This window comes from Hermetia illucens, chromosome 4 (assembly GCF_905115235.1).
Source record: "Hermetia illucens chromosome 4, iHerIll2.2.curated.20191125, whole genome shotgun sequence".
Taxonomy (NCBI): domain Eukaryota; kingdom Metazoa; phylum Arthropoda; class Insecta; order Diptera; family Stratiomyidae; genus Hermetia; species Hermetia illucens.
Window position 1 is genome coordinate 170,680,638 of NC_051852.1, and position 27,962 is coordinate 170,708,599.

The 27,962-nt window shown below is 44.0% G+C and overlaps 1 protein-coding gene across 2 annotated transcripts in view; it reads right to left on the reverse strand.

The window, feature by feature from the left end:
* Nucleotides 1–5,565: 5,565 nt before the first annotated feature.
* The window catches only part of LOC119655603, a 209,265-nt gene continuing 186,868 nt past the window's right edge, over nucleotides 5,566–27,962 (reverse strand). For both annotated transcript variants that reach the window (XM_038061559.1, XM_038061560.1), the window contains exons 3-5: nucleotides 9,270–9,377; nucleotides 8,924–9,199; nucleotides 5,566–8,756 (exon numbers count right to left, since the gene is read on the reverse strand). In XM_038061559.1, coding sequence (XP_037917487.1) covers nucleotides 5,763–8,756; nucleotides 8,924–9,199; nucleotides 9,270–9,377 — 3,378 coding nt within the window. In that variant the 3' untranslated portion in view covers nucleotides 5,566–5,762. The remainder of the gene's footprint in view (nucleotides 8,757–8,923; nucleotides 9,200–9,269; nucleotides 9,378–27,962) is intronic.

The following is a 27,962-nucleotide window of genomic DNA, read 5'->3' on the forward strand; positions in this document are numbered from 1 at the left end:
TTAGAGGCAACTATGCTGAGACAATATTGTTCCCAGGACTTAGCTACGGTCATCATACAATACCAGATAAGTGGCGAGAGGAAAAACATCATAGTTGCCTCCGCTTATTTACCCTATGATTCTTTGTATCCTCCACCGACGCAAGAGCTTAGGGATCTGGTGGCGTATGCAGAATCAAGTGGTCTCGAACTGTTAATAGGTTGCGATGCGAATGCTCAACATATCTGTTGGGGTAGTAGCAAATGCAATCCAAGAGGGGAGAAGCTATTTGATTTCATAACTTCAGCTGGTCTTATGACTGCAAACGTAGGGTGCGCCCCTACGTTCGTGGGACCAAGAAGAAGCGAAGTAATTGACCTAACAATCTGTACCCCAAAATTGTTAGAGTTGATTACACACTGGCGAGTGCGAGACGAGGTCTCACTGTCAGATCACCGATATCTAGAATTCAATCTGACTATTGGGGGCGAACAGTCTGCAGTACAAAGACGGAACCTTAGGAAAACGTATTGGGAAAAGTTCAATGAACTTCTTGGCAATAAAGTACAGTTCCCTAGGCGACTAAGGACTCCTTTGGTGCTGGAAGATGAATTGAAAACTCTAAACTGCACACTTTTAGAGTGCTATGAAGAAGCTTGTCCTATTTCCCGAGGCCAAAGCAGTAAAACGGTTCCTTGGTGGAACCGAGAACTGCGAAAACTCAGGAAATCAACCAGGCGACTTCTAAATCGTGCTTGCAAAAGTAACAAGAACGAAGACTGGTTAAATTTCAGGAACTCACAACGTGAATATAAGAGGCTCGTTAGGTGTTCGAAACGAGACTCCTTTAGAGCGTACTGTGAGGAACTGGAAGGCTATGCAGAGTCCTCAAAAGGGATGAGTCGGCCAAGTTGGATTCTCTTAGAAAACCCGACGGTACTTTCACGAGCTCCAGACTGGACTCAGTATAGACCCTCCTGGAAATACACCACCCGGGGGAACGGGTGAGAGAAGTGGTAAGGGGAGAGTTGACGGTTCTTGCAACTCCTTCAACACGCAAGCGTTGCAAGGGGAACTGGAACACTGCGAAAGCAGTTGTTACCTACGAAAAGGTGAAATCTGCCATACTGTTCTTTGGACATTTCACAGCACCTGGCATGGATGGCATCTATCCGGCAATGCTAAAAGAGGGTATGGAGCATTTAGAGCGACCTCTAAGAAATATTTTTCGAGGATGTTTTGCTCTGGGCTACGTGCCTTCTTCTTGGCAACAGGTTAAGGTAGTTTTCATACGGAAACCTGGGAAAGATGACTATTCTAATCCAAAGAACTTCAGACAAATCAGCTTAACTTCATTCTTGCGGAAAGGTTTGGAGAGACTGGTGGAGCGTCACATTCGTGGAAACGCACTTACGTCACACCCACTTAGTGAAAACCAACATGCTTACCAACGTGGAAAGTCCTGTGAGTCTGCTCTTCATTCTTTGGTCACAAAGATAGAGGATGCAACTTTGAATGGTGAGTACGCGATGGGGGTGTTCGTGGACATTGAAGCGGCTTTTGACTGTGCGCCTTTTCAAAAACTTTGTGATGCCGCCAGAGTGCATGGTGTTGGTGATGCTTTAATTAAGTGGATCCATGCTATGCTAACGCAAAGATTGCTGTGCGCTGAGGTGGGGGTCGATCGCTACCTGACTACAGAAGCAACGAAGGGCTGCCCCCAAGGAGGTGTGCTTTCGCCACTTCTGTGGAGTATGCTGATCGACTCACTACTATGCGAACTGCAAAATTTGCCAATACACGCTCAAGCTTATGCTGATGACGTGGCTGTACTTGCTGTTGATCGGGATCTTGGAACGGTGTGTAGGAATATACAACGTGCCGTTGATTTGATAGACAGCTGGTGCCTCAGACATGGTCTGTCAGTTAATCCAAATAAAACCACAATGGTTTTATTTACACAAAGGAGAAAACTGGATGGACTTTATCTCCCTGAGATGAGGGGTACTACCCTTCAACTCTCTGAAGAAGTGAAATATCTGGGGGTCACTCTAGATAAAAAACTTCTTTGGAACAAACATGTAGAAGTAAAGATGAAACGAGCTCTCACAGCTTATGGGCTGTGCAGACGGACTTTTGCCTCGACATGGGGACTCAGGCCTCATGTGGTAATGTGGATATACGTTGCCATCATTAGGCCGATGTTCGTATATGCATCCGTAGTGTGGTGGGTTAAGGTGAGACAAAAAGGTTTTCACCGTAAACTAGCCGCACTGCAAAAAACTGTTTGTCTGGGTATCGCTGGTGCCATGAGCACGACATCCGGCGCAGCTCTGAATGCACTACTCAATTTGCAGCCCCTGGATATATTTATTCAAAGCGCTGCAATGAGAGCAGCTCATAGGCTAATTCGATTAGATCTGTGGGAAAGCAACGGATGTGGGGGGCACAGAGCATTGGAAGAGTTATTGGGAGGACTGAATCCAGTTCTTACAATGCCTTCCGATTCTCGTGGCCCCATGCATCTGTTTGGTAGAAGATATGAAGTTACCCTGAAGTGTAGAGAGGACTGGGAAGACCCAGAGGAATGCGTGGCGGGATATACGGAAGTCTTCTACACCGATGGCTCAAAAACAGAAGAGGGTTCTGGAGCCGGAGTCTATCTCTCGAATAAAAACGAGAAGTGGGATTTTCCTTTGGGACAATATGCAATGGTTTTTCAAGCCGAAGTTTATGCGATCCTAAGGGTGGCAAACTGGGTGATTGACGAGCGGTTGAAGGGCAGGCGCATCGCAATCTGCAGTGACAGTCAAGCTGCACGAAAATCGTTCAGGAATGCAGAAACCGTTTGAACTCTATGTCTAGATTCAATACGGTGGAACTACTCTGCGTACCTGGTCACTGTGGCATAGAGGGAAATGAAATCTCGGTCGCTTTAGCGAAAGAGGGGTCAATCTCCCCTATGCCGGGACCGGAGCCAGCAATTGGAGTATCAGTAGCATTGGCTAAATCTGTTTTCAAAAACTGGGAACAAGTTTCCCATAATGACAGGTGGCAGAGCCTAAATGCTGCTCGACACACCAAACTTTTCCTGCCAGAACCGAACATACGTACCGCAAAGTTTATCCTGTCGAAAAGCAGGAGGACTTGCAGGTGTATTGTGGGCATTCTGACAGGCCATAATTCACTAGCTGGGCATATGTTCAGAATAGGAATTACCGAAGATGATACGTGTCCCTCCTGTAATGAGGAAGCGGAATGCACGGAGCATTTCCTATGTGAATGCCCCGCCTATGGACGCATCAGGCATCAGATCTTTGATGCCGATGTTCTTCAATTGCGACGGGTAGCATCACATCAATTAACGGAAATCCTACGATACGTTAACGAATCCGGAATTTTCCGTTAGACGGGGGAGGCGAGTACAATGGGCCAACACGGCCTGAGTGCTCAGAAGCTGAAGCTTCTCCCCCACCATACACACACACACACACATACGCCCTCTTCCGAAACAGTGGTCGTTTACTTTCTGTGGTTCAACTCACGGTTGTATCTCATTCGTTATCCCCCATCCACATTCCCAGGGGCTAAGATTCTTCTGATGATTCAAATTTCGAAAGGATTGATTTTGCTCTGCCTGGTTCATCATCCACGTCACGTTGCCATAACACAGGACAAGCCGAATCAAAATTTTATATGTTGTGTTTTCCTGTGTATGTTCTAATTTTCAGAGTTGTCAGTACGAGGTAAAATGTTTTCTTAGCAAGCATGATCCGCCTGTTGATTTCGTCTACTTCGTTGTTGTCCTTTGTGAGAAGTGTGAGAAGTATACAACTTTTCCACTTGTTCGCAGTTGACACGTCTTTATTCTAGTTTGGGTCATCCACCGGAACTTTCCACGTCTAATTCCTCCCTGGTATTTGCCAACAAGATAGAAAAATTCAAGTTTTTTTCGATTATTTTTAGACCACCGGTCCTTTAGGATATTTTACCCCCTTTTATGCGTCAATCTTTCATCAAACTAAACAGTGTTTATGAGCTCATGAGGCTTGATGTCTTCCCTTTAGTAGCTACGCAGGTACTCCATCCACCCCAAGTGCTTTGTTATTTCTCAACGTTTTTAGTGTGTTCTTGACTTATTCGATTGAAGGTGGTGGAACAGGTGCCTGTGAGCCTCTACTCCTTCGATATGCTGTGATGTTCTTTATACGTCACAAACATAGGCTGATAGCGGTGGAACTCCTATTCCACGGTGAAGACCTTGAAGTTGCCAAGAGCGTTAGCTAGTGTAGCTGCGGACAGAAGCGAGCAGCTAGGACAGCCGTTCCCGCTGTAGCATTGGCCTGAATCGGTTAATATTTTCCGAGGGAAACAAAGAAGCTGTACTCTAGTTTTGAGCAGCAGTAAAAATCCGCTGATTTGCTTCCTGTGATATATGTAGTGCATTGTTGGCAAAATCAGTTGTTTTTTTTATTAATTTGCGTGGTAGAAGCACACGGAGAATAAGTAGGTCCGTAAAGTTGACTATGAGTGGAGGTATTGACAAACTAGTAGAGATGAAAGCAGGTGAATTTGGAAGTCAGTACTGTCTGATGGCTCTGAAGGTTTGCAGCACTTTTACAAGCACATCAGATGAGCCAGTGCTGGTGGGCGCAAGTATTAAGTGCGTTGTAGTTTTGTTGGGACTAAACACAGGAGAAGCAAATCGTATTTCTAGGCTCGGAATGCTTTTGCATATACGCGGATTAGGTACGAGGTAGCTAACTGGCACGTGTGGTTAACGTCTGGATATTTTTCTTGTGTACAGTTCCCCATCTCAGGCATCACACACATTTTCCACGCGCAAGCGACTGAAAAACGTTGACGTGTGCGATGCTTTTCTTACATCATTTAAATTCAAGCAATGCAGCAGAAAATGAATCTACTGTATGTAGTCTTCTTGGCTGTACCATACAAGACATATGAACGGGTGCGCAGAATGTAGTAATGCGGCAATGTAAGCGTCGCACGATCACTGGCATTGTAAATGCAACGAGTCAGTGGAGGTAGAAGTTTATCCTTAACATTACAGACTGGTTCGATTGGAAATACAGGGGAGTACGGTAGTTGCACTGGATTGGGCAAATGCTTAAATTTTTACTGATTTTTTTCTGTCATAAATTCGCGAGCGATAGAAGAGTCCGGACAGTATACTTCGGAATATGCTCAAGTCGAAGGTGAACTGGCTTGCCCTTGCATCCGCAAAGAACGTAGAAAGGAGAAAAGCTGAAAGAACGGGAACATCGAGGGTTTAAAAAGCAAGCACCCTTCGTAAAGTAATAACTAATAGTATTCCGGCGGCTTCGGAGCTGGAAAGATCAAGGATGACTTTTATTGGAACAAATCCTAAATGCACCCATTCTAGCTGAACTTAAAATTAAGTTTTTTTGAAGCTACCTCTTCGCTGTTTAGAGGAATGTCTGTGTTGAAAACACGTGTAGAGTTTTTCGGTGTAGAAAACTTTTCTGATGAGACCATCCATTCATTTCCTTGAAGTTTTTATGTGGAGAGACTTAATAAAATAAAATACTGAGTATCTGTTAAAAACGAACATATTTCTCACTTTAATTACTTTGTACAACATTGAATGTAACAGGCATATTTATAAAAAGCGAAAAATAATTTACATGGAGAATAGAATCCATAATAAAAACAACGAATTTCAATGAATAGTTAAACAATGATCCTTATATCTTCAAAATTATACTAAATTCATATTTTTTTTAAGTATTCCTAAATTTAATTTAAACCAAACTGGATGCCCCAATGTTTCCCATATAATAAGGGACATCATTAGGACTAGTATGCTCGGTTGTTTGGTGATGAATCTGATGATGTATTTCCGAATGTCCTGGAGTGTGAGTTCCAGAACCACCCATTCCACTATAATCCGTGTGTCCCGATAAACTAGGACTCGGACCATGTGAACTTCCACATATCTTTGTACTATATCCTGAATCATTGTTTGCATCACGTTCAAGTTGAGCTTGCTCAGGAGTCATCTGAGGCATTTGTATTTGCAAGGGTTGCTGAAGTCTGGGGTTGATGTTGATCTGCGTCAATTCATGGTCACTAGTAAAGGAGAATTTCCGATTCGATAGAAGTTTCTCTGGATGAGGTGGTATGTACTGAATACTTTGCTGAGATGAACTGATTTCTATATCATATTCGTACGGAAGGGGATTGCGTGTCCTCGCCATTTGAAATGGTTCATTGAATTGAAGCATTTGCTTGTCTGGGAGTTTATCAGCAACGGGTCGTAATCGATTCTTATTTGGCAAATCGTGAAAGTATGCATCTTTCGGGATTAAATTTCTTGTGTCGATGATTTGAGCCTGGGCTTTTACGTGACTTTCCTGCACGCTCGGGTTAGGACCACTGTGGTAGGGAACTTGTGGCTGAGGTCGGTTGTAATAGTAAGGAACCTCATTTGGTATTGAGTTTTGTTGGCTGTTTTCCTGTTCATCTTCACTACTTTCAGAGTAGTTTCCACTGTTGTTTTGCTTCGATAAATCGCCTTGAATTCTAGCAACAAGTTTTTGTACCTTGTTCCGTCCTAGATTGGATGAGGGTTGGAATTTAAGTGTCTTTACTTCACTGTTCCTTATTTCAAGTTTCTGAACTACTCCTTTCACTTCAGATGGCTCTTCTAAAGAGCTTATATTCTGATTTTGCTGCTGTTGAGTTTGTTGTTTCAAAACTTCACTCCTCCAGTTAGATCCGTTTAATATGCGGTGCTTCAGCTCCTTGATTTCGTTACTGTTTGTAAGTTCAGGAAGTCCTTGAGATTCACTTCCATCCAAAATATCATGAGAAGTAGGCAGCCGTTTTTCCGACTTCAAAGTGTTACTGGAAGAACTTGGCGCATCATCAAAGCTTGCATTTTGGTAGAATCCGTTGAGAGCTGAATGCATGCTGGATACATCATGAAGTTGATCTCCTGTTGAAAAACTACTATTGAATTGGTCATAGTTGGAGTAGATTGAGTTGTTTGTTGTTTCATCTGAGACTACGGCTTCCTTGGTAATTTCATTTTCAATTGCATTCTTAACTGAATGGTAGTCTTTCCGCAAAGCTGTTATGAGATCTATGAACTTTTGTTCGGTGTCATCTTTATGCGCTTCCATCACATTTTGGTAGTCTTGGTTAAATGAAAGCTTGGCAGTTTGATAGTTTTGACTATTTCCTCCTTGCGGAAAGTCAGACACATAAGGACTTCCAGTAGAACTTTGATTTCTATGGGAGCTTCCACTGAGGATACTTGACCGCTCATGTTCTGCTTCACTTTTCCTATCCAACTCCTTTTGACTTGCATAGTCTTTTGAAATTTCAGGTGAGAGAGGTGGGCCTGTGTCAGTCTGTTGATTGGAATTTGGTATTTCATTTGGTTGGAGTGAAGTAGCTATTCTTGCCATTTCTTCAGTAATCATTTGCGACTGATCTCTGGATCGCGGACTGCAAGAGCTACCTGCAACGGAAAGTTTTCCTAATTGTTCTATGATATCATCGGTGTAGAGAGAATGGCGTCTTGCAGAAACTTTGAGCTTGTCTTTCGGACCTTTGGATGAAGTTAAATGCGGTGTTTCTTTCCGCTTCTTACGCAGTACTTTCTCCATTTCTAAAATCTCATTCGTTTTAACGAGAAGCTCTTGTAATCGTCTCGACACAGAATAGCCAAGACCCCTCATTTCTGATGTATTACTATCTTTGCTTTTGTCAGAAGTTTTAGAGGCTCTGTGACCAGAACTTGGAACCGAAGAACCTCCTTCAGCGGATCTATGAACGATGACTTCCGATCCATCGAGAAGGTCAACGCTCCTGGAATTTTGCATTCCTCTTTCGGATAAGTTGTCGTCATCGAGAAATTCTAGGCTTCTACTTTTGGTCAATGTATTGGCATTTTCAATATTTTTCATGGATTTAGAGTGATGTCCGACTGTCAAACGACCCGCCTCGCCGCGTCGCAACCATTGCTCTAAGTGAAGCGCTCTGCCTTCACATCGTATCCGATCCGCAAGCATGGATCTCGTAAGTTGTTCAATTTGATCATCAGTTCGGAGGGCCAATGCTTGGACTTTGTTGTCCAACCTTTCTGTTGCCTTATGTACATATTTCCTAATGCTTTTCCTATTCCTAGTAATTCGGTCTTCGATGTGTCGGAAGAAAGGTCCACAGTAGCAAGTATTCCCTACTCCAATAGGACCTTTTCGTATATTCCCTGCCAGATCTAAATAGTACTGTTCCCCTTTCTTCAAGGGTTCCTTGGGGAGGGTTTCTAGTTTCGGTGATGGGAAACATCGAGGGTCGGGAAAGTAATGGCAACCATAAGGAGACCAGTTAACGGTATTATTGGCACTTCCATCCTTCGTTTTCTTTTTCGCTCCTGTAGATTTGCTTCCATCCGGCTGGTCAGCATGCTTGCTGTTACTACTGCTTCTATCACGATCTTTGGGTGTTCTAACTTGAACTGGGGAATTAAGAATTTCTATAATTTCTACCAAATTTTTTCGGATTGCAATGTCTTTGGGTGATTCGTCCTGGGCATTTTTAATTTCTTGATTGCTTCCGGCTTCCAAAAGAATTCGAGTGAGCTTTCTACGTCCCATAGCACATGCTATATGCAGTGGTGAATCACCATTCAAGTTGGTTCGATTCGGATCACATTTTCCTGATAGAAGAATTCGTGTTGCTCCAGCATGACCATAGCGGCAAGCTGTATGAAGTGGGGTATCACCATACTGTAATTAGAATATAAATTTCAAGTTAATATTTTACATCTGGAACAACCCTAACAAAATAACAGAAGTTAATTTGAGTTTATCTAGGATGAGTTTGTATTTAATGGTATGATTACCACATTATAGTGGAGACAAATTGTAATATTATATCCCTTTTAAGTACTCACGTTGTTTTGTACATCTGGGTCAGCCCCAGCTAACAATATTTCTCGGCAACTTTGGTTGTGACCATTCTGAGCTGCCAAATGAAGAGACGAGAATCCACCAGCGTTTCGGGTTCCCAGTAGCGCACTGTGTAAAGCACCGCGGGTTTCCTGCAATACTCCTTTGATTTTCGACTCTTTAATGTCTTTTGTGTTCTTTGGTTGCGGCAGGGCACACAAAGCCTTAACACATCGGCTGTACCCTCGCCATGCCGCCTCATGCAAAGGAGTGTTTCCATGCTAAAATTAATAAAAAAGGTATCCAGTCTTTCAAATGGTATTATACCTCGAAATTATTGTTTATCCTTACTTTATGATCCTTTAGGTTTCTATCTGCTCCTCCAGCCAAGAGTATCTGAAGTGTTTTCTCGTCACCACTTATTGCTGCCTCATGTAGTGCCGTTTGTCCTGTATCTTCCTGCAAGTAATGGAAAATTGCAAATGAAGGATGATTGTTACATGCTATAACTAGTTAGTTAGTTAGTTTAGTTTACTGGGGGGAATCGCAGCTCGGAGCACTCAGGCCATTCTTAAGTCCATTGTACTATCCCCCCTATTCAATGGCCCCCGCCTACGCGTTCGCAGCCTTTAGCGAATCTGGGAACATTCTCCAGAGGGAGAGAGTGTGCAGAATCTTTATAGAAGAAAACCTTACCAAGGTGTCTTCGTATGAAATCTGAGGAGGCCGGACAGCTGCATAAAAAGTGCAGGGCCGTCTCTTCCTCTTCCTCCTGACATTGTCTGCACATAGCTGAAACTACCCCCCCAATCTCTTGCATATGATAGTTTAAGAAGTAGGGTCCGGTAAAAGCCCTACTAGGGTTTTCATGTCCCACTTCTTAAGGGACGACAAAAATGCCGCTCTGGTGAATCTTTGCAAATTCACCCTTCAGAGCAAACTTGACAGTGGATAGCCGGATTCCAAAAGCTGGTTCTGGCCCCACCATTGTAAATAAGGACCCTCGGCGAGCCAGTCTGCCAGCCTCCTCATTACCAACGATGTTTGAGTGCCCCGGTACTCACAGGAGGAATATTTCATTCAGCCGGCCAAGTTTCAACAGCACCTGACGACAACTCCACACCAACTGGCTTGAGATGTCGTTGCCGTTTAGTGCTGATAATGCTGCCTGACTGTCGGAACAGATTCGAATGGTGCGATCCCTCAATTTTTGTCGCAGACATTCTTCAGCGACCAATGAAAAGGCATATATCTCCGCCTGGAACATGGTCGTCATTTGTCCGAGGGGTCGGGCCAGTTCCATAACTGGATTTTCCCAGAAGATCTCTGCGCCTCATCCGTCATCCATGACTGACCCGCCGGCGAAAATTATTAAGTCTGTAATCTGAAAAGACTCATGGCCATTTATCGACCATTCTTCTCTTTTGGTGATTACGACAGTGTATGTCTTTTCAAAGACGAATCTGGAAACCATATAATCGGCCCACATCAGAGGTACCGGATGTTTGTCAAGGAATTTTCAGATAGACGCATGACCGTATGATTAGCGGCTTTCCACGCTCCAATGGTATCGAGTTTATATGCATCGTTGGCCGCTTTCCGTTTTACCTACAAGTGAATGGGGGGTAGATTTAGGATAGCTTCAAGTGCCGCAATCGGCGTAGTACTGATTGCTTCAGTAATACTTAGGCAATCAAGTCTCTGAATCTGCGTTAGGAGCTTCCTGCTGTTAGCAAGGTTCAGTCTCGGCCACCAGACGATGCATGCATACATCAAAATGGGTTTTATTTTGGATGCATACATCCAATGTATCCGTTTCGATAAAAGTCCTCAGGTCTTACCTATCGCATTCCTGCAGCACCAGAGTAATCTGCAGGATTTCTGATATTGTTCCTGGAGATGGTACTTCAACGTTAACTAGGGGTCGAAATGTACTCCTGAATACTTGACTGTTTGTGTCAGCTGGATTTCCGCCAGTGCTAAAGTCGGTAGCGTATAGCTGCCCTACCTGGCTTTCCTAGTGAATATAACTAGTCCAGTCTTCCTAGTGTTCACCGTGAATCCATTGCGAGGTACCAACTGTGGATTTCATGCAGAGTTGCGTTCAAGCGGTCACATACTGTGTCCGTAAACTTGCCGGTAATTATTACGGCTAGATCGTCCGCAAATGCTTGCGTGAGGATATTTTTGTTCTCCAGGAGCCACAGTAGGCTATTCATTAACAGCAGTCATAAAAGCGGAGAGAGACCCCCCCCCCTTCTTGCCGACCAATATGTAGATTTTTCTCCACTCCAGCATGTGAAGGATCCAACTGATTAGCAGCGGTTCGATTCCATGTTGTCTTGCCACATCACAATTTGCTGCGAATGAGGTATAATTGGGGGCACCTTCGATGTCCATGAATGCGCCTAAGGCATATTCTTTTTCGGACATCGCCTTTTCAATTTTTGCGGTGAGTTTATGGAGTGGTGACTCCGTGGATTTGCCTTTCTGGTAAGCGTGTTGCCTATGGTGAAGTAGCCACTAAGGAATGTGTGTATCCCTTATGAACCGATCTACTAGTCTTTCTAGTCCTTTCAGTAGAAAAAACGTTAGATTGACCGGTCGGAAGCTTTTTGCCGTGGGTTTCCCTGGCTTGGGAAGAAATATCACCTTCGAGTTGAATGCCCATTTTACTCGCTGCAGTGGATACTACTTTGCATGAGTCCAGTCTCTCGGTTGAGGCTGTATGCACCTGTCGGCCCCGAGATTAGATTTTGGATGCTGCCTGGGAAGTGAACTTCAAGCAAATGGTTTGCCGTTTCTTCACCACTTTCTGTGCACCCCCAGCTCTGTAAACGTAAATAACCCTACTTCTGGCTATGTTCTTTAACACGGATTCGCTTCAGCTTTGAGGTTGCCTCAAGAGAGTTAGTCTCTTCACAAATGGGTCTCCATGATGATCGTTCAGCCGATCTTATGCTCTTCTTCAGAGCCTTCTGTGCCTCTTTATAGCGGTTCCAGTCAGCGGCTGAATCACACTTCAAACCACGATTGAGGATTATCCTTGTCGTTCTCCTCTGTTTTGTCAAATCCGAGTTCCACGATGGTGTTTTACCCTTCTTTTGGGCCTTGAGTTGGCAGCTTTCTTCGAAACCTTCTCCCGTACCAGTTGTGATCATCTGGGTTGTCTTTTTAATTCCAGCAATGGATTTGATGCGCCTCTCAGGGATCGTGACTCCGGCGCTCAGTTCTATTTTAACGTTGCGCAATCTGTCTTCCGCGGATTCCAAAATGGGGACCAGAGCGACAACCAGGGAAAGCCTTGAATATTTTCTTTCACCCCTATTCCCAGGAAGACTGATTGATTGCAATAAAATTTGACTACTCATAGTGTAAGAAGTGAGCGGCCAGATTTTGTAGAAAAATCTAGAAATTTAAATATTCCGAAATTTGAAATTGTGGCAAATTTAAATTGCTAGTCTTCCTCGGCGCTGATTTTTTCTTACAGTGATTGATTTCGAAATTCTATGTGGTCCGAATAAATGAAATGTTTCCGAAGGCTTCATCTATAAACGGAATGTAATCAACTTCAAAACTTCTTGCTAACATCAGCAGTTTGAAAAGCAGATACACCGGATTCTGTAAAACCTTCCCCTAGCAAATCGTACATAATTAAAACCGAACAAGCTCTTACATAAAATAATCAACGAGACACGATCAATTGAATCGATTATTCGATTAATGCTGAATTGCGCTTTGGTCTGGACCTCTGAGATTGATCTGATTTTTTTCGTTCATACTTAATCAGGAATCTTTCCTGTTAATCTGTTTGAGTTCATCCACTCTCAATCACAGCTCATTGCATAGTAGCTTTTGCTCTGTTTGCGATTGATGTTCGGATTATATTAAGTTGTACTGGGTATTGATTTGATCATTACGATTCAATGAGTGATAGAACAATGGAAGATTTTATCTTTTCAGTGGAAAAACTGTATCTTCACTAAGGGGCACACATTGCCTGGAAATGCTTCTTTTGTGAAGGGGAGACTTGATTCGCTCCGAGGTCAGGTTTTGAACTTGATGGCTATATTTACGTTCAACGATATTTGCTTTAATTTATTTATTTTTTAAACGTTTTTGATTAAGACAGAACAGACAAACAGAGGAGAAGAAGAGGAAAACAATAGTTAGTTACAGCAGCATATACCTCATACAAGAACCGTGGGTTATTGATGGGGAGGTCAGGGGCCTAAACTTCCAACATGCTGACCTGTTGTATGCCAATGGAAGTGATCGGCCCCGCTCCTATGTGATGCTGATCACAACGGTCAAACTAACCATAAAAAGTCAACAGGGAGATAAAGAGATTCTATGGTGCTCTGCATATTTCCCCCAACACGCAGACAAGTTCCCAGTGGAACATTCATCAGAGCTATCCAATATGCCAAAATTAAAAGCCACTTTCTTCAAATTGGTCAGGCGAGAGGTCATCGATATCACGGTGGCATCCCCTGACATTGAGGCTCTGGTCGGAGAGTGGAGAGTAGGGAGGGAATGGTTGCCCTGGATCTAAATTTTGGGAATATATACCGTGCATGCATAGCACACACTTATATTCCAATTAACTGGCGCGATGTAAAGGTGACATTCATTCCTAAACCAGGGAAACCCGACTACACGGACGTCTTAACGTCTTTTCTACTAAAATGCCTAGATCGGTTCATAAGGAATACACCATTTCTAAATGGCCACTTCACCATAGACCTCGCCTACCAGAAAGGCAAATCCACAGAGACAGAACTCACAGACATCGAAGGTGCCTTCAATTACGCCTCATTCGCGGTAATTTATGACAGCGGAAACGAACCACTGTTAATCAGTTTGATCCTTCACATGCTGGAGTGGAGAAAAATCTACACATTGTTCGGTCAGAAATCTATTGGAGCAGGATGTCTTAGGGGCTGCTCACAGGGAGGAGTTCTCTGCCCCTCTGTTATGGTTCCTGGTAGTGGATACCTTTCTATGGTTCCTGGAGGACCAAAAAGTCTTCACGCAATCATTTGTGGGCGATCTAGCCCGGAGTATATCTCGACTCCAAGTTAACGTGCACCATATCCAGGAACAACACCAGAAATTCTTCAGATTGCTTTGGTGCTGCAGGACTACGATAGGTAAGACCCGGGGACTTTCACCAAAACGGATTCATTGTATGTATACGTCCATAATAAAACCCATTTTGATGTATGCAAGCATCGTCTGGTGCGCGAGACTGAATTTTGCTAACAGCAAGGAGTTGTGTCCATCTGGAAATTTTTTGGCAAATATCAAGTGGCTCTAACGGCCGCCAATGATATAGTTTCTAAATTTGTTTTCAAAAAGACAGACTCCGTGGTAATAATCAAAAGAGAAGAATGGTCGATTAATCGCCACGAGTCATTTGGCTGGGCAGGGGTGTTCTCGAGAAACCTCAAGTATGGAAATGGCTCCACCTATTGGAAAAATGACCACCATATTCGAGGCAGAGGTATATGCCATTTTATTGGCAGCAAAAGAATGTTTGCGGCAAAATTGGAGGGATCGCACTATTCGAATCTGTTGCGACAGTTGGGCAGCATTATCAGCATTAAACAGCAACGACATATCAAGCCAGTTGGTGTGTGGAGGGGTTCTCCCTCCTCTGTTATGGCTCCTGATTATAGACTCCATGCTATGCCTCGTAGAGGACACAAAGGTCTTTGCACAAACATTTGCGGACGATCTAGTGGTAATAATCACCGGAAAGTTTGCGGACACAGTATGTGATCGCCTGAATGCAGCACTGCATGTAACCCACAGTTGGTGCCTCCATATTAGACTTACCGTGAATGCTGGGAAGACTGGACTAGTTATGTTCACTAGGAACGTCAAATGGGGCAGCTATACCCTCCCCTCCTTAACAGGGGCGGAAATTCAGCTGGTGCAAACAGTTAAGTATTTAGGATTACATTTCGACTCCGAAACACCATATCAGCAACAATACCAGAAATCCTGCAGATTGTTCTGACACTGTAGGACTGCGAAAAGTAGACTCGGTTACCTAAGTATTACTGGAGCAATGAATAGTACGCCGGCTGCGGCCCTCGAAGGTATCCTAAATCTACCTCCTATTTATTTGGAGATGAAACAGAAAGCAGCATATAGACTCGATACCATTAGTGTGTGGAAAGGCGGCCATACAATTATAAAGTCATGCGTCATGCTCGCAAAGGTTCTGAATCCACAATGATGGGACCAGAGCCAGCTTTTGGTATCCGGCCTGTCTGTCAAAATTACACTGAAGTGCGAATTGCGAGGATTCACACAGCCGAGTAGAGACATTTGAACTCTTGCCGTCAGGCGAAAATCCTTGTGAAAGAACCTGGGGTATTTTATGTATTTTTGTTGTCTGTTAAGAAGAGGGTCATGAAAACCCTAGTGGGGCTTTTAACACTGTTCCTTAAACTATCATATGGAAAAGATCGGGGTGGTGGTTTTATCTATATGTAACCAATGTCAGGAAGAGGAGAGACGGCTCTGCACTTAATATGCAGCTTCCCGGCCTCCTCAGATTTCAGACGAAGGCACCTTGGTAAGATTTTTTCAATGAAGAATCTTCACACTCTCTGCTTCTGGAGAATGTTCTCAGATTCGCTAAAGCCTGGAAGCCATTGAATAGGCGTTTTGAGGGATAGTACAATGGGCCTAACAAAGGCCTGAGTGCTTATAGCTGCGATTCTCCGCAGTAAACTAAACTAAACTAAGCTAACAAATACATATTCTAATCAGAGTAAAAGAATCTCAACATTTCACTGACATTGTAATCCATACTTTATAGATGATGCTATGACTGTACTCCCACTATATTGCGGCTCCGATTTCACGATTCATCGCGACATTGGGAATAATCTGGAAATATGGCCTTATTCTCTAATCTGATGAAAGCTCATATCATATTTCTTTACAAAGATGTTATCTGACTATTCCCGAATCTGAAGAATTGAAGATAGTAATATGCATAACAGAAATTTGAATATCATAGCAATAAATTTTGCTCTTTTCTGTTAGTTTTATATGGTTGGGGAAAAAGTAATGTTGTATTTGCGATCGAATTTTAACGCTTTATTTAACATACTTAGAATTATCCGATTTAAGTCAAATATGCCATTTAGAAGGCAACTCCATTATCCCCCTCTTATAAAACCCCCTCTCCTTATTTGCAAAAAACTCAGACAGCCAGTTTTCGGAAGCCTCTTTTGAGGCGAACTTAGTAGCACCAAGAGCGTTTTGCATGGACCGAAAGAGATAGTAATCACTCGGTGCCAGGTCCGGACTATACGGTGAGTGCGATAGGACATCCCATCCGAGCTCCCGTAGCTTCTGGGGGGTCATCAAAGATGTGTGAAGCCGAGCGTTGTCCTGGTGGAACTGAACACCATTCCTATTGACCAATCCTGGCCGCTTCTGGTCAATCGCCTGCTTCAAACGGTCGAGTTGATCACAGTAGAGGACAGAATTGAGGGACTAGCCATAGTTGAGCAGCTCATAGTGGATGACTCCCTTCCAATCCCACCAAACACCCAGCAAAATCTTCTTGGCCGTCAATCCGGGCTTGGCGATGGTTTGGGCCTTCTTGCCGCGCTTCGACAACGATCTTTTTCACTTGAGATTTTCGTACGTGATCGACTTTTCATCACCAGTCACCATCCGCTACAAAAATGGGTCGAATTCGTTCCGTTTTAGCAGTGCATCGCTGGCGTTGATTCGGTCCAAGAGATTTTTTTGCGTCAGCTCGTGTGACACCCAAATATCCAGCTTTTTTAGGAATCCAATCTTCTGCAAATGCTTCCAAACGGTTTTATGGTCCTTACCCAGTTCCTGGCCAATCGAGCGAATGCTCACATGCCGGTCTACTTGGATGATTTCGACGATTTTATTGATTTCTACGACATGGCCTACCAGGACGGGGTATATCTTCGGCATCCACTACACCAGAACGAAATCGATCAAACGCTATGCTGTGCGAATCGTTGCAGTATTGGACCTAGAAAGTTCACACATTTTTTTTGGCCGCCTTCGTTGCATTTTTACCTCTCAGGTAGTAAAAATGTAAAATATGACGAATTTCTTCCTTGGTGGACTCCATCTTTGACAGGCTATAACTTGAGACTGAAATGTACGATCATAAAACTGTCAAAGAGACACCTGCAGTCCAGATTGTCGTCTTCAAATCGCCGTACAGTATGACCCGATGCGATAAGTACAACACAAGATTGTAGCGACATGGTAATGACATGACAGCACCAACATGGCAACGCCTTTCAACAGCTGATATGCTCAACAAAGTAACGTCACTATATGGATCGGCAAGGATATAAATTCGACGCCATCCGACTCTTTTACGCACTCTTTCTCTCGACCTTCTCGGTGTTTGTTGAATAAATGGGTAGAACCTAAAAAACATACTTTTTCATATTTCTACATTGGTGACCCCGACGACTAGAGTTAAAATAAAAAGTGCAGTGATCTTAAATTTCTATACGTTTAATCGACACCAAGCGCAAGTTTCAAAATGGCCACCGAATCTAAATCGCCAGTGACGCCGAAAACATCCCTTCAGAGTGATTTCTGGCCGCCGATAGCTAATCGACCAGCAAGCGTATTTGTGGAAGCGACACGCATACAAAAATTTCCGTCATTTTATCGACCCGACCCGGCATTTTGGTTTGAGCAGGTAGAGGCTGCGTTCCACACTAATCACATCACGTCGGACGAAACAAGATTTAAGTACGTGATACAATTTGCCGAGCCGGAAATCCTTCCGCATGTGATCTCGATAGCACGCAATCCTCCGGCAACAAATAAGTACGAAGCCGTGAAGGAGAGGATATTGGCAGCATTTGCAGAGTCCGCCGAATCCAAGCTGCGACGACTTTTCCAAGGGAAGAATTTGGAAGGAAAGAGACCATCGCATTACCTGCAGGACTTGCGAAACACTGGCGGAGAGCAGGTAACTGACGCCATGCTAAGATCGTTGCTACTTGAGCAATTGCCCGAAAATATTCGAATAGTGTTAGCGATTTCTAACGAAGCAGACGTCGATAAATTGGCGAAAATGGCGGATTTAATGATCGAGATGCAACAACTGCCTTGCATTTCCACCGTTCAGAAGGCATCCACAGAAAATGATGTCTTGGAGCAAATATTGAGCCGAATTGACCGACTGGAAATCACGACACGCAACCGGTCCCGATCCAAACAACGGAGCACCAGAAGGCAAAGATCAGGTTCACGGAATCGAGGGTTTTGCTTCTTTCATCAACGGTTTGGGAAACAAGCGCGTAATTGCCGACCGCCATGTAAGTGGCAAAATAATTCCGCGACTTCGGAAAACTAAATTCGTCGTCCCGAATTTCGGCGGTCGAGGACGACCCCTCTCACAGTAAACCCAGCCGATTATTAGTACTCAATCGGAAAAGCGGCATGCATTTACTGGTGGATACCGGTGCTGATATTTCAGTTTTGCCTAAAGACAAAAATCAGCACACGCCAATGCAATTTCAGCTTTATGCCGCCAACAATACGCCGATCAAAACATATGGACATCGCATCATAACGCTCGACCTCGGCTTACGACGACCGTTTACCTGGAGGTTCGTTTTAGCGGATGTTCGACAACCAATAATCGGTGTCGATTTGCTGCACCATTATAGCTTATTAGTGGACCTACGCAGAAGGAAGATAATCGACGAAAAGACCAACTTATCCTGCATCGCAAAGCTCACCGGCACCATAACTTGTGGTATGAGTCTAGCGAAAGTTATCATGACATTCTGAGAGATTTTGTCGACATCACAATTCCATCTGACGGAGCGAAAGTGATGGCTCATGATATCTAGCACCATATCCTGACTAAAGGACCGCCTGTTTTTGACCGACCCAGACGATTAACGCCCGAAAAACTGCGCGAAGCAAAGGCCGAATTTGACTACATGCTACAACAGGGAGTTTGCCAACCATCGAGTAGCCCATGGGCGAGCCCGTTACACTTGGTACGGAAGAAAAACGGACAATGGAGACCATGTGGAGATTATCGGCGTTTGAACGCTATCACCGTCCCAGATCAGTACCCCATCGCTCACATTAGTGACTTTGCGCACAAACTGAGTGGATGCAAGGTATTTTCCACGATTGATCTGACGAGAGCATACCACCAGATTCCTGTAGCACCCGAGGACATTCCCAAAACAGCTGTCATTACTCCTTTTGGGCTTTTTGAGTTCCGAGTAATGACGTTCGGTCTACGTAATGCCGCACAAACTTTCCAGCGGTACATTGATCATGCACTCCGCGGATTGGACTTTTGCTAGGCATACATCGATGACATTCTTATCGCTTCTAAATCGAACGAGGAGCATCGGAAGCACTTATTGACGATATTTAATCGACTCCGTGAATACGGATTATCCATCAATGTCGATAAATGCAGCTTTGGAACATCCTCTGCCGAATATTTAGGATATTTGGTGAGCGAAAATGGCATCAAGCCCCTTCCAGGACGAGTGGAAACCATTTTGAATTTCGGAAAACCGTCAACAATTGCCGATTTGCGACGATTTCTAGGAGCTGTTAATTTCTATAGAAAATCGTTGCAGAATGCAGCCGAAATTCAAACACCTCTTCACGAGTATCTCATTGGTGCAAGGAAACGGGATAAACGCAAAATCGAATGGAATCCACGAGCAGATGTCTCATTTGAAAAGTGCAAACAGCAAATTGCCAACGCTGCGTTACTACGACATCCCATTGAGAATGCACCATTGGCCATCAAATCAGACGCATCGGACATGGCTATGGGAGCAGTTCTCGAACAGTGGAACAACGATGTTTGGGAACCGCTCGGGTTCTTTTCGAAGAAGTTCTCCGATACACAACGTAGGTACAGCACTTACGATCGAGAACTCCAAGCAATCTACAGTGCAGTCAAGTTTTTTCGCTACATGGTCGAAGGTCGTCCGTTATTAATCAAAACCGATCATAAGCCGATAACGTTTGCCTTCCAACAGAAAGCCGATAAAGCTAGTCCACGGCAATTAAGGCAACTGGACTATATCGGCCAATTCTCGACCAATATCATATACGTCACTGGCGAGGAAAACGTTACATCAGACGCCTTGTCCCGAATTAGTGCTGTTACATTGCCAGTTGCCATAACTACCGAAGAATTAGCTACAGCGCAACGAAACGATGAGGAACTCCAACATCTGCTGCGTTCTGAAACGACCTTGGATTTGATAAAGTTGCGAGTTGACGACAAGGATACAATGTTGTACTGCGACGTGTCAACTTCCCAAATACGGCCGTATATCCCAATACTTCTCAGGAGGAGAATATTTGAGATTACTCACCGACTATCTCATCCAAGCGGACGCGCCACGAAGAAGCTGATTTGCCGAAAATATGTCTGGCCTAGTATGTCCAAGGACATTCTCGAGTGGGCACGAACATGTCTAGCGTGTCAACGAAGTAAGATTGGACGACATGCAAAACCATCGCATGGCCAAATCGATATGCCGGACACGAGATTCAGTCACGTACATATCGATATTGTCGGACCGCTAACGCAATCACAAGGTCACTCGTATGTATTGACTATGATCGATAGATTTACGAGATGGCCTGAAGCGGTTCCGATACGATCAATTACGGCAGATGTTATCGCAGACGCATTCTACACCAACTGGATTTCACGATTTGGAGCACCTACTATATTAACATCGGACCAAGGATCCCAGTTCGAATCCTTGATCTTCCAGTCGCTGACGCACTTAGTGGATTGCAAAAAGATTCGAACCACTGCATAACATCCTGCTTCTAACGGATTGATTGAGCGATGGCACCGATCGATGAAAGCAGCTATTATGTGCCACAACAACCGTGAATGGGTCGAAGTTTTGCCAACGGTTTTGCTTGGTCTTCGTACAAGCGTTAAGGAGGATATTGGCGCAACAGCTGCTGAGCTAGTCTATGGGACAACGATTCGCATTCCTGGAGAGTTCTTTCTTGACGAGGAAATGCCTCCCGATCCGAAATTTTTCGTTGAGAAATTTCGTCACCATATGACGCAAGTTCGTGCAACACCAACCTCTCGACATGATAGAAGGAAGGTGTTCGTCCACAAGGATCTTTCTACATGCTCACACGTGTTCGTGCGGATTGATCGAGTGAAGAAGCCGCTAGAGCATCCGTACGAAGGACCATATAAGGTGTTAGAAAGACTTTCCGACAACGTTTTTAAAATGGAAATTCAGGGCAAAGCAACAAATATCAGCGCCGAGCGACTAAAACCTGCCTATTTCGAAGTAACATCTGATCCAACGGAAGCAGCCCAACGACCAATAAGTTTGGCTCCCAAAACGTATGTAGGACCAAGAGCGAAACCAGCGAGTGAGAGGCGAGTAATATTCGATACGTAGTTTTCCAGCCGTTAACCGTCAAAACTACTCAGGAGGGAGCAGTGTAGCGACATGGTAATGACATGACAGCACCAACATGGCAACGCCTTTCAACAGCTGATATGCTCAACAAAGTAACGTCACTATATTGATCGGCAAGGATATAAATTCGACGCCATCCGACTCTTTTACGCACTCTTTCTCTCGACCTTCTCGGTGTTTGTTGAATAAATGGGTAGAACCTAAAAAACATACTTTTTCATGTTTCTACAAGATATGTTTAAGTGTCGCCATCTATTGACAAAATACAACATTACTTTTTCCTCAACCTAATATTTCGAACTTATAAAAAATGGGAACATTGTAAAAGTATTGTTACCGCTGTTGCGTAGGTTCTCTGAAACCTAGAACGCTTGCTGAAAATCTAAATATGATGAATTTATATTCAAATTATTGTTGATATAACAGAACTTGCCAATCGGGGCACAGTTCTTAAAAAGTAGAAGAATACTGTTATATGGAATTTAGCCCCTTTCTTTTTAATATCCATCAATTTCGTGGATTATTTATGATCTAATCAAGGATCGAAAATATTCTCCTTGAAATTAGATCGCCCACTCCATCTCCATCCCAACAGCCTGGTTGTGTGTGTCTTCAGAGAGTTTATATCAAAGTCAATTCTTATCACAGAGACATTGGGGGCCAGCAATAACTAGGTCTTATGCTCAGTTGCTACCAGGTTCCGCACATTATTTATTGGTGTGCATATAAGATACCAAATGAAATATGACGGTTACGTCCATATCCAGATATTCAAGTTAAACAACAAGAAACCGGTTCGCAATGCTTCCAAGAGGCTTTTGGATTGATGGATTAGTTGACCTTAAAGTCTTCACTCTGGTCTTATATGGCGCAGAACACTTTCGCGTTGATATTTATAGTTCAGTCTCGATGACATATTTCTTGTTTTCAGAAGAAGATCTCCGTTGTCGGATTGAAATCTGATTTTTCTTTCAAGTTCCTCTAGGATGCAAAAGTCCATAAACTTAAAAGGTTAGACGTAGACGAGTCTTTTGAGTGGTTTAATGTTGTTTTAGAAGCCAGACGGGGTTACGTCTTTAGCCTCGGGAAGAGTGCGAGAAAAGGGTAATAGTCTGAGGCATCTGTTCAGGAATTTACAACCCCACCGTTTCAGTTTCCTCTGCACAAAACTCATTAAATCCTTTCGAACAAGTACTGGAGTAATCCAACTGAGATATTCAACGACTAGATACAGTGCGCAGTTTTCAGATCTCTCGGACAACAAACAAAATCTGTGATATATTATGAGCATTAGCCGTAAGGCTTGACGGCACGACATTTAGACATGTTCCAGGGATTCTTTAAGATTTATGGCTGGTACAGATCGAAATACCACACAAGAGTTTCTTTCATTTAGCTAATATGAAGCGAGCCATTAGCGAAGAGATGGTGCTAATAAAACGACTACGCAAAACTATAACTTTTCTTGGAATTGACTGATGGTCGTGATGGCATGACGGCGGAATGAATGAAGAAAACCAAGAATGCAGAACAATACATTATACTTTTCGCTAGGAGGCAATTCTAGCGCTGGAGATACAAGGAATCAGAAGAGCTGGTTTTGTAAGTTGACTCTAAAAGATACTTTACGACATAGAGAACATGGTCCCACTCTCCAACGCTGCACATGTTAAACTAATATAGGACGGCCATAGATACGTATCAATAGGTATGTAAATGTCCATCACTGTGTTTAGTAAAAACTTGACAACCAAACAGTAATTTCCTCACCTTAGTTTATAGTAATTACCATAACCGTAAGCTTAGATGCAAACTGGAATATGCAGCAGAAAAGCAGTTTTCACAAAAACTCTAAAAGGTTTCTGTGTCAAAAACCGCTTAATGGTGTCCCAAATGAATTGGATCACTTTTTGGAATAAATCACGTTGCATTCGGAGCCCATTCATAATTCTGCTGCCATAAAACTTGCGTCTAATCTATTGTTATTGAAATTAGATACCATTAAGATGGAAAGAATAAAGATTTGTCAGTATTTTGATTTCATCTACGTTTATCCCATATTTATTATTTCAGTTTTCTTTTGGATTTTGAGATAAAGCATTGAATTTATATTTTAATGTGATACTTTAATTTTTTAGATGGGCTGATTTGTTAGCCAGAAGGATTAGAGGCACAATTCAGTATGCGAAATTCTAAGAATATTTTTTTTTTTGGGTTAGATGGATGGGATAAAGAACTAAATAAAATCGCCCTGGGAAAAATAGTAAACATAGAAATGATCAAATATATACATATGTATGTATGACGATACGTCCGTGCGCAGGAAATCGCAATTAACATTGTTCTGCTTTTAATCGAAGTGAGAAACAAGTCGGGACACCTGAAGCTGGGCGCTAAAGACGGTAAAGGGTTTGTGTTCATATTATGTGAGGAACTCCCTATGCACGGTTTTTAAGGTTTGGTTTGCAAAACAAAACCTTATTAAAATCGGTTCAATGTCTGCCTGTCTATCTTTTTTTTTTTTGAGGAGGTGGAAATCTTCAAAAGACTGGCCTGGGCACGCCAGAGTTTGGGATTTTTACCCACTAAAACCACCCCCGACTCCCCCCTACCCCGTGGAACTGTGGTGCGGCATTCGAAATTTATTTCGAATGTCGCGAATACCAGCGGACAGATGACGTCACCGGCGCTCTCCACTCAGTTCAGACCTCGCTGCAAGAGTGAAGAGCGGAGTAGGTGACGATAAACGTCAGATAAAAAAAATAATATTTATAAGAAAAAAGACAGTTCGCAGCCATTGTGAGAAGAACGAGTTTCGTGCAGAAAGAAAACAGTTACAGACGAAAATCAGTATAATTTCTAATATCTCGGAGTTATAATAAGAGTACTTTCTGGAAATTGTGTATTGAACTTATTTAAAATACACATAAACTTGATGAAAGGAAAAGAATAAAAGCTCCTAAAGAACCACCTTTAGGTATTACATCACGGGGGAGTTAGCTTACTTTAGCTAGGTCTCTTTTCGTCTACCCGCGGGGTTCGTAACCGCGTCTTCCTCACTTCTTCTGCTTTTCGCAGTTTATCCTGGATTACAGCGATCATGGAATTGATCGCATCCCAGTCTTCCTGACAGGCTACCATTCTCCGGACAAAATTTTCCGGTGATACCACTTCACCTAGAGTTTCCTCTAGGTTCCTCCTTTCTTCCACGAACCTAGGACACGGGAAGAAAACGTGCGCAGTTTGGACAATCAGGCGAAGTGTTCAATTTAAACCTGTACAGGTATTGACGGTACCCTCCATGGCCGGTGAGAAACTGGGTGAGATTATAATTGATCTCCCCATGTTTTCTCTCCAGCCACTCCCGATGGAAGGGATCAATTTGTAAGTCCAACGACCCTTTTCTGACTGGTCCAATCGCTGTTGCCCTCTGCTTATGGATCTCTCCCTTTCGGTTTTTTTCACTTGAGATAAGGGAGGGATGGACCTGGTGTTATAAATGTTCATCATTTCGGATCATTCCCGAGATGACGAACGCTGCATCGTCTGAGACGGTCCTGAAGGTAGAACACGCCCTTAGGGATGTTCTTCTGTAAACCGTACTCAGTTTATGTGTATTGCCTAAAACCTGCAGTGCTTTTCCCCAAACTGGGACTGCATACAACTTGATAGAGCTCACCACCCTGGCTATGAGCAGCCTGCAAGTATGCCGCGGGCCTCCTACGTTCGGTATCATCCTTGCCAGAGCAATACTCGTGGTGGATGCTCTTTTACAAGTATGCTCCATGTGCTGCTTAAAATTAAGTCTTTCGTCTATCATCACCCCCAAGTATTTGATGGCCGGCTTGGAAGTGATGATCTGATTCCCGATTCTAATGCAGGCGTAATTTCTTTTGCGGCGCTTAGTGATGAGGACCGCTTCCGTCTTTTCCTCCGCGAGTGCTAGTCCAGCACTCCCTAACCAAACCTTAACAACACTGATTGCTTCGCTTGAGTACAACTCAGCATCTTCGAGATGCTTTGCGACCACAACCAGTGCTATATCATCGGCGTAACCCACCACCGTGGCCTCCTCCGGAACCGGAAGGTTGAGTACATCATTATACATGATGTTCCACAGTAGTGGGCCTAGTACAGAGCCCTGTGGGACACCCGCGGAGACAACGTACTCTTTAGGTCCATCATCGGTATCATACCAGAGTGTCCGCTCTTTCAAGTAGCTATCGATAATAGCGGCAAGGTAAGTGGGAACGCCAATCGTCGCCAGAGACTTTCGTATAAGGTTCCAATTGGCCGAGTTAAATGCATTCCTCACATCCAGGGTCACCACTACGCAATATTTGCTGGTACAACCCCTTCCGTGAATTGCATTTTTGATCAAGCCAGTAACCATTTTGATGGCATCAGTGGTTGATCTGGCTTTACGGAACCCATACTGCCTATTTGAAAGGCCCCCTTGGCTCTCGACGACTGGAAGTAATCTATTATAAATGACCCGCTCCAATATTTTCCCCATAGTGTCTAGAAGACATATGGGTCTATAGGAGGACGGTTCCCCTGGCGGTTTGCCAGCCTTAGGCAACAGCACCAGCTTCTGCCGCTTCTACGGTGCAGGAAAGATACCCTCCGACATGCACGTTTCGAACAGCTCCGCGAACATATCCGGTCTACATTTGACGGCAAGTTTGAGGGCCTTATTCGGTATGCCGTTCAGACCCGGGGCTTTACTATCGCCTATTCGACTGCAAATCTCCATCAGCTCGTCCCTGGTGACTGGTGGAATTGGCGTCACATTCAGGGGACGCTGGAAGGTGTCAGTACCCCCCTCTTGCTGAGGAAATAACCCTTGGATTATTTTCAACAACAGTATAGGGCACGTGATCTGCAGAGACGATCAGCCTCTGAATCGTTCTGTCACGATTTTATAGGCGCTACCCCACGGATTGAGAGAGCTCCTTAAAACATTCCCTCTTATTCCGCTGGATGGTGAGCTTGAGGTTCTTGCGAGCTTCCCTATAGGCATGCTCCTTTTGCCCCTGACCGATCCAACCTATTGCCCTCTGAGCCGTTCGTCTGGCTCTGGTGCAAATCGATCGAAGGCTGGCAAGTTCACTATTCCACCAATAAGTTGGTCTTCTAGTGGGGAATGAGCATCTCCTAGGCATCGACGCGTTGCATGCTTTAGAGATATTCTGTGTGACACGGAGAGCTCTATCCGTGGAGGTGCCTGCTTTGCTAGGCAAGTCTAGAACACACCTCCATGAATGTTTCCTCATCCATCGCTTTGGCAGACCATCCTGGTGTTCTTCTGGATTTCGGCTTCCGGGGTGCAGGTCTCCTGCCTTGTGGCTCCATCCTTAGTTCAAAGGTGATAGTCTTCCTCCTTTCCAATAAGTGTTTATATCGCCTTCGTTGGCCAGAACCACATCCAGCTGGGCGAATGCTTCTAATAAGCACCGTCGCCTTGCGTTAGTCTCTTTGCTACCCCACTCGATAGCCCACGCATTAAAGTCACCGGCTATCACCTTTGGACTTCGTCCCTTTGCGTCGTGAACAAGATCGTCTAGCAGGTCTTCAAGCTGAGTGTGAAGCTCGGTGGGGCGTAACAGCTATATACGAATATACCGCTTATTTTTGCCCACACAAAGTCTCTAGCCGCCCGACCCATGCTATATTGTATGGCTTGACGACCGCAGGCCCATATTGTCGCTCCACCAGTCGAATTTGTGACCCATACACCACCGTCAAGATTTCTGTATGGTTCACTAATGATAGCAATCTCCATCGCGGATTCGTAAGTGGTCTGCGCAAGCAAATCTTGTGCGACCCTCCGATGATTAAGGTTTATTTGTATTAACCTCATTTTTTTACTGCAGTTAACGCCTTCCTAAATTCTGGGCATTTACTACTTTCGGCAATATGCTGGTTATCCCTTCCCTCCTTTTCTTCGCACAAAATGCATTTGGGGTCTTTATTGCACTCCTTGGCAATATGTCCTTTTTCCCCACATCTTCGATATCGATCGGACCGATCGATGCCCCTAGTGCATGCCTTCGCGAAGTGTCCAAACATTAGGCATTTGAAGTACCTTTTTAAAGGGATCTGTTCCCTTAGTCGGCAAATAACCCATCCAATTCGAACCTTCCCCACGGCCACTCCACTGGCAGTCGCATTGTGGCCGTTTGAGTACCGCCATAAGCTTTTCTTAGGCTCACGATAGATTCTTCCCTGAATTCCTCCAACTTGAATCGTTCCTTCAAGGCAGTGTAGATCTCTTCTCTGGTTGTTACCTCATCGAGATCCTTGCACTGTATATAGACCTCATGTTTTTGGGGACGAACCGCGACATTCTCCCCAAGTGGTTTTTCCCACGCTGGATTTTCTCAGCTCAAACATGAGATCCCCCTTCTGGGTCCTCCGGATTTTGCTGACACTTCCGCCTAGGTCTTTTAGGTCGGGGTCAGGTTTCACCTTCTTCAGTATCTCCGCATATGTTAGATGTCCTCTGCTGGAGATTACAATTACCTCCGGGCGAATTCGCACCTTTGGT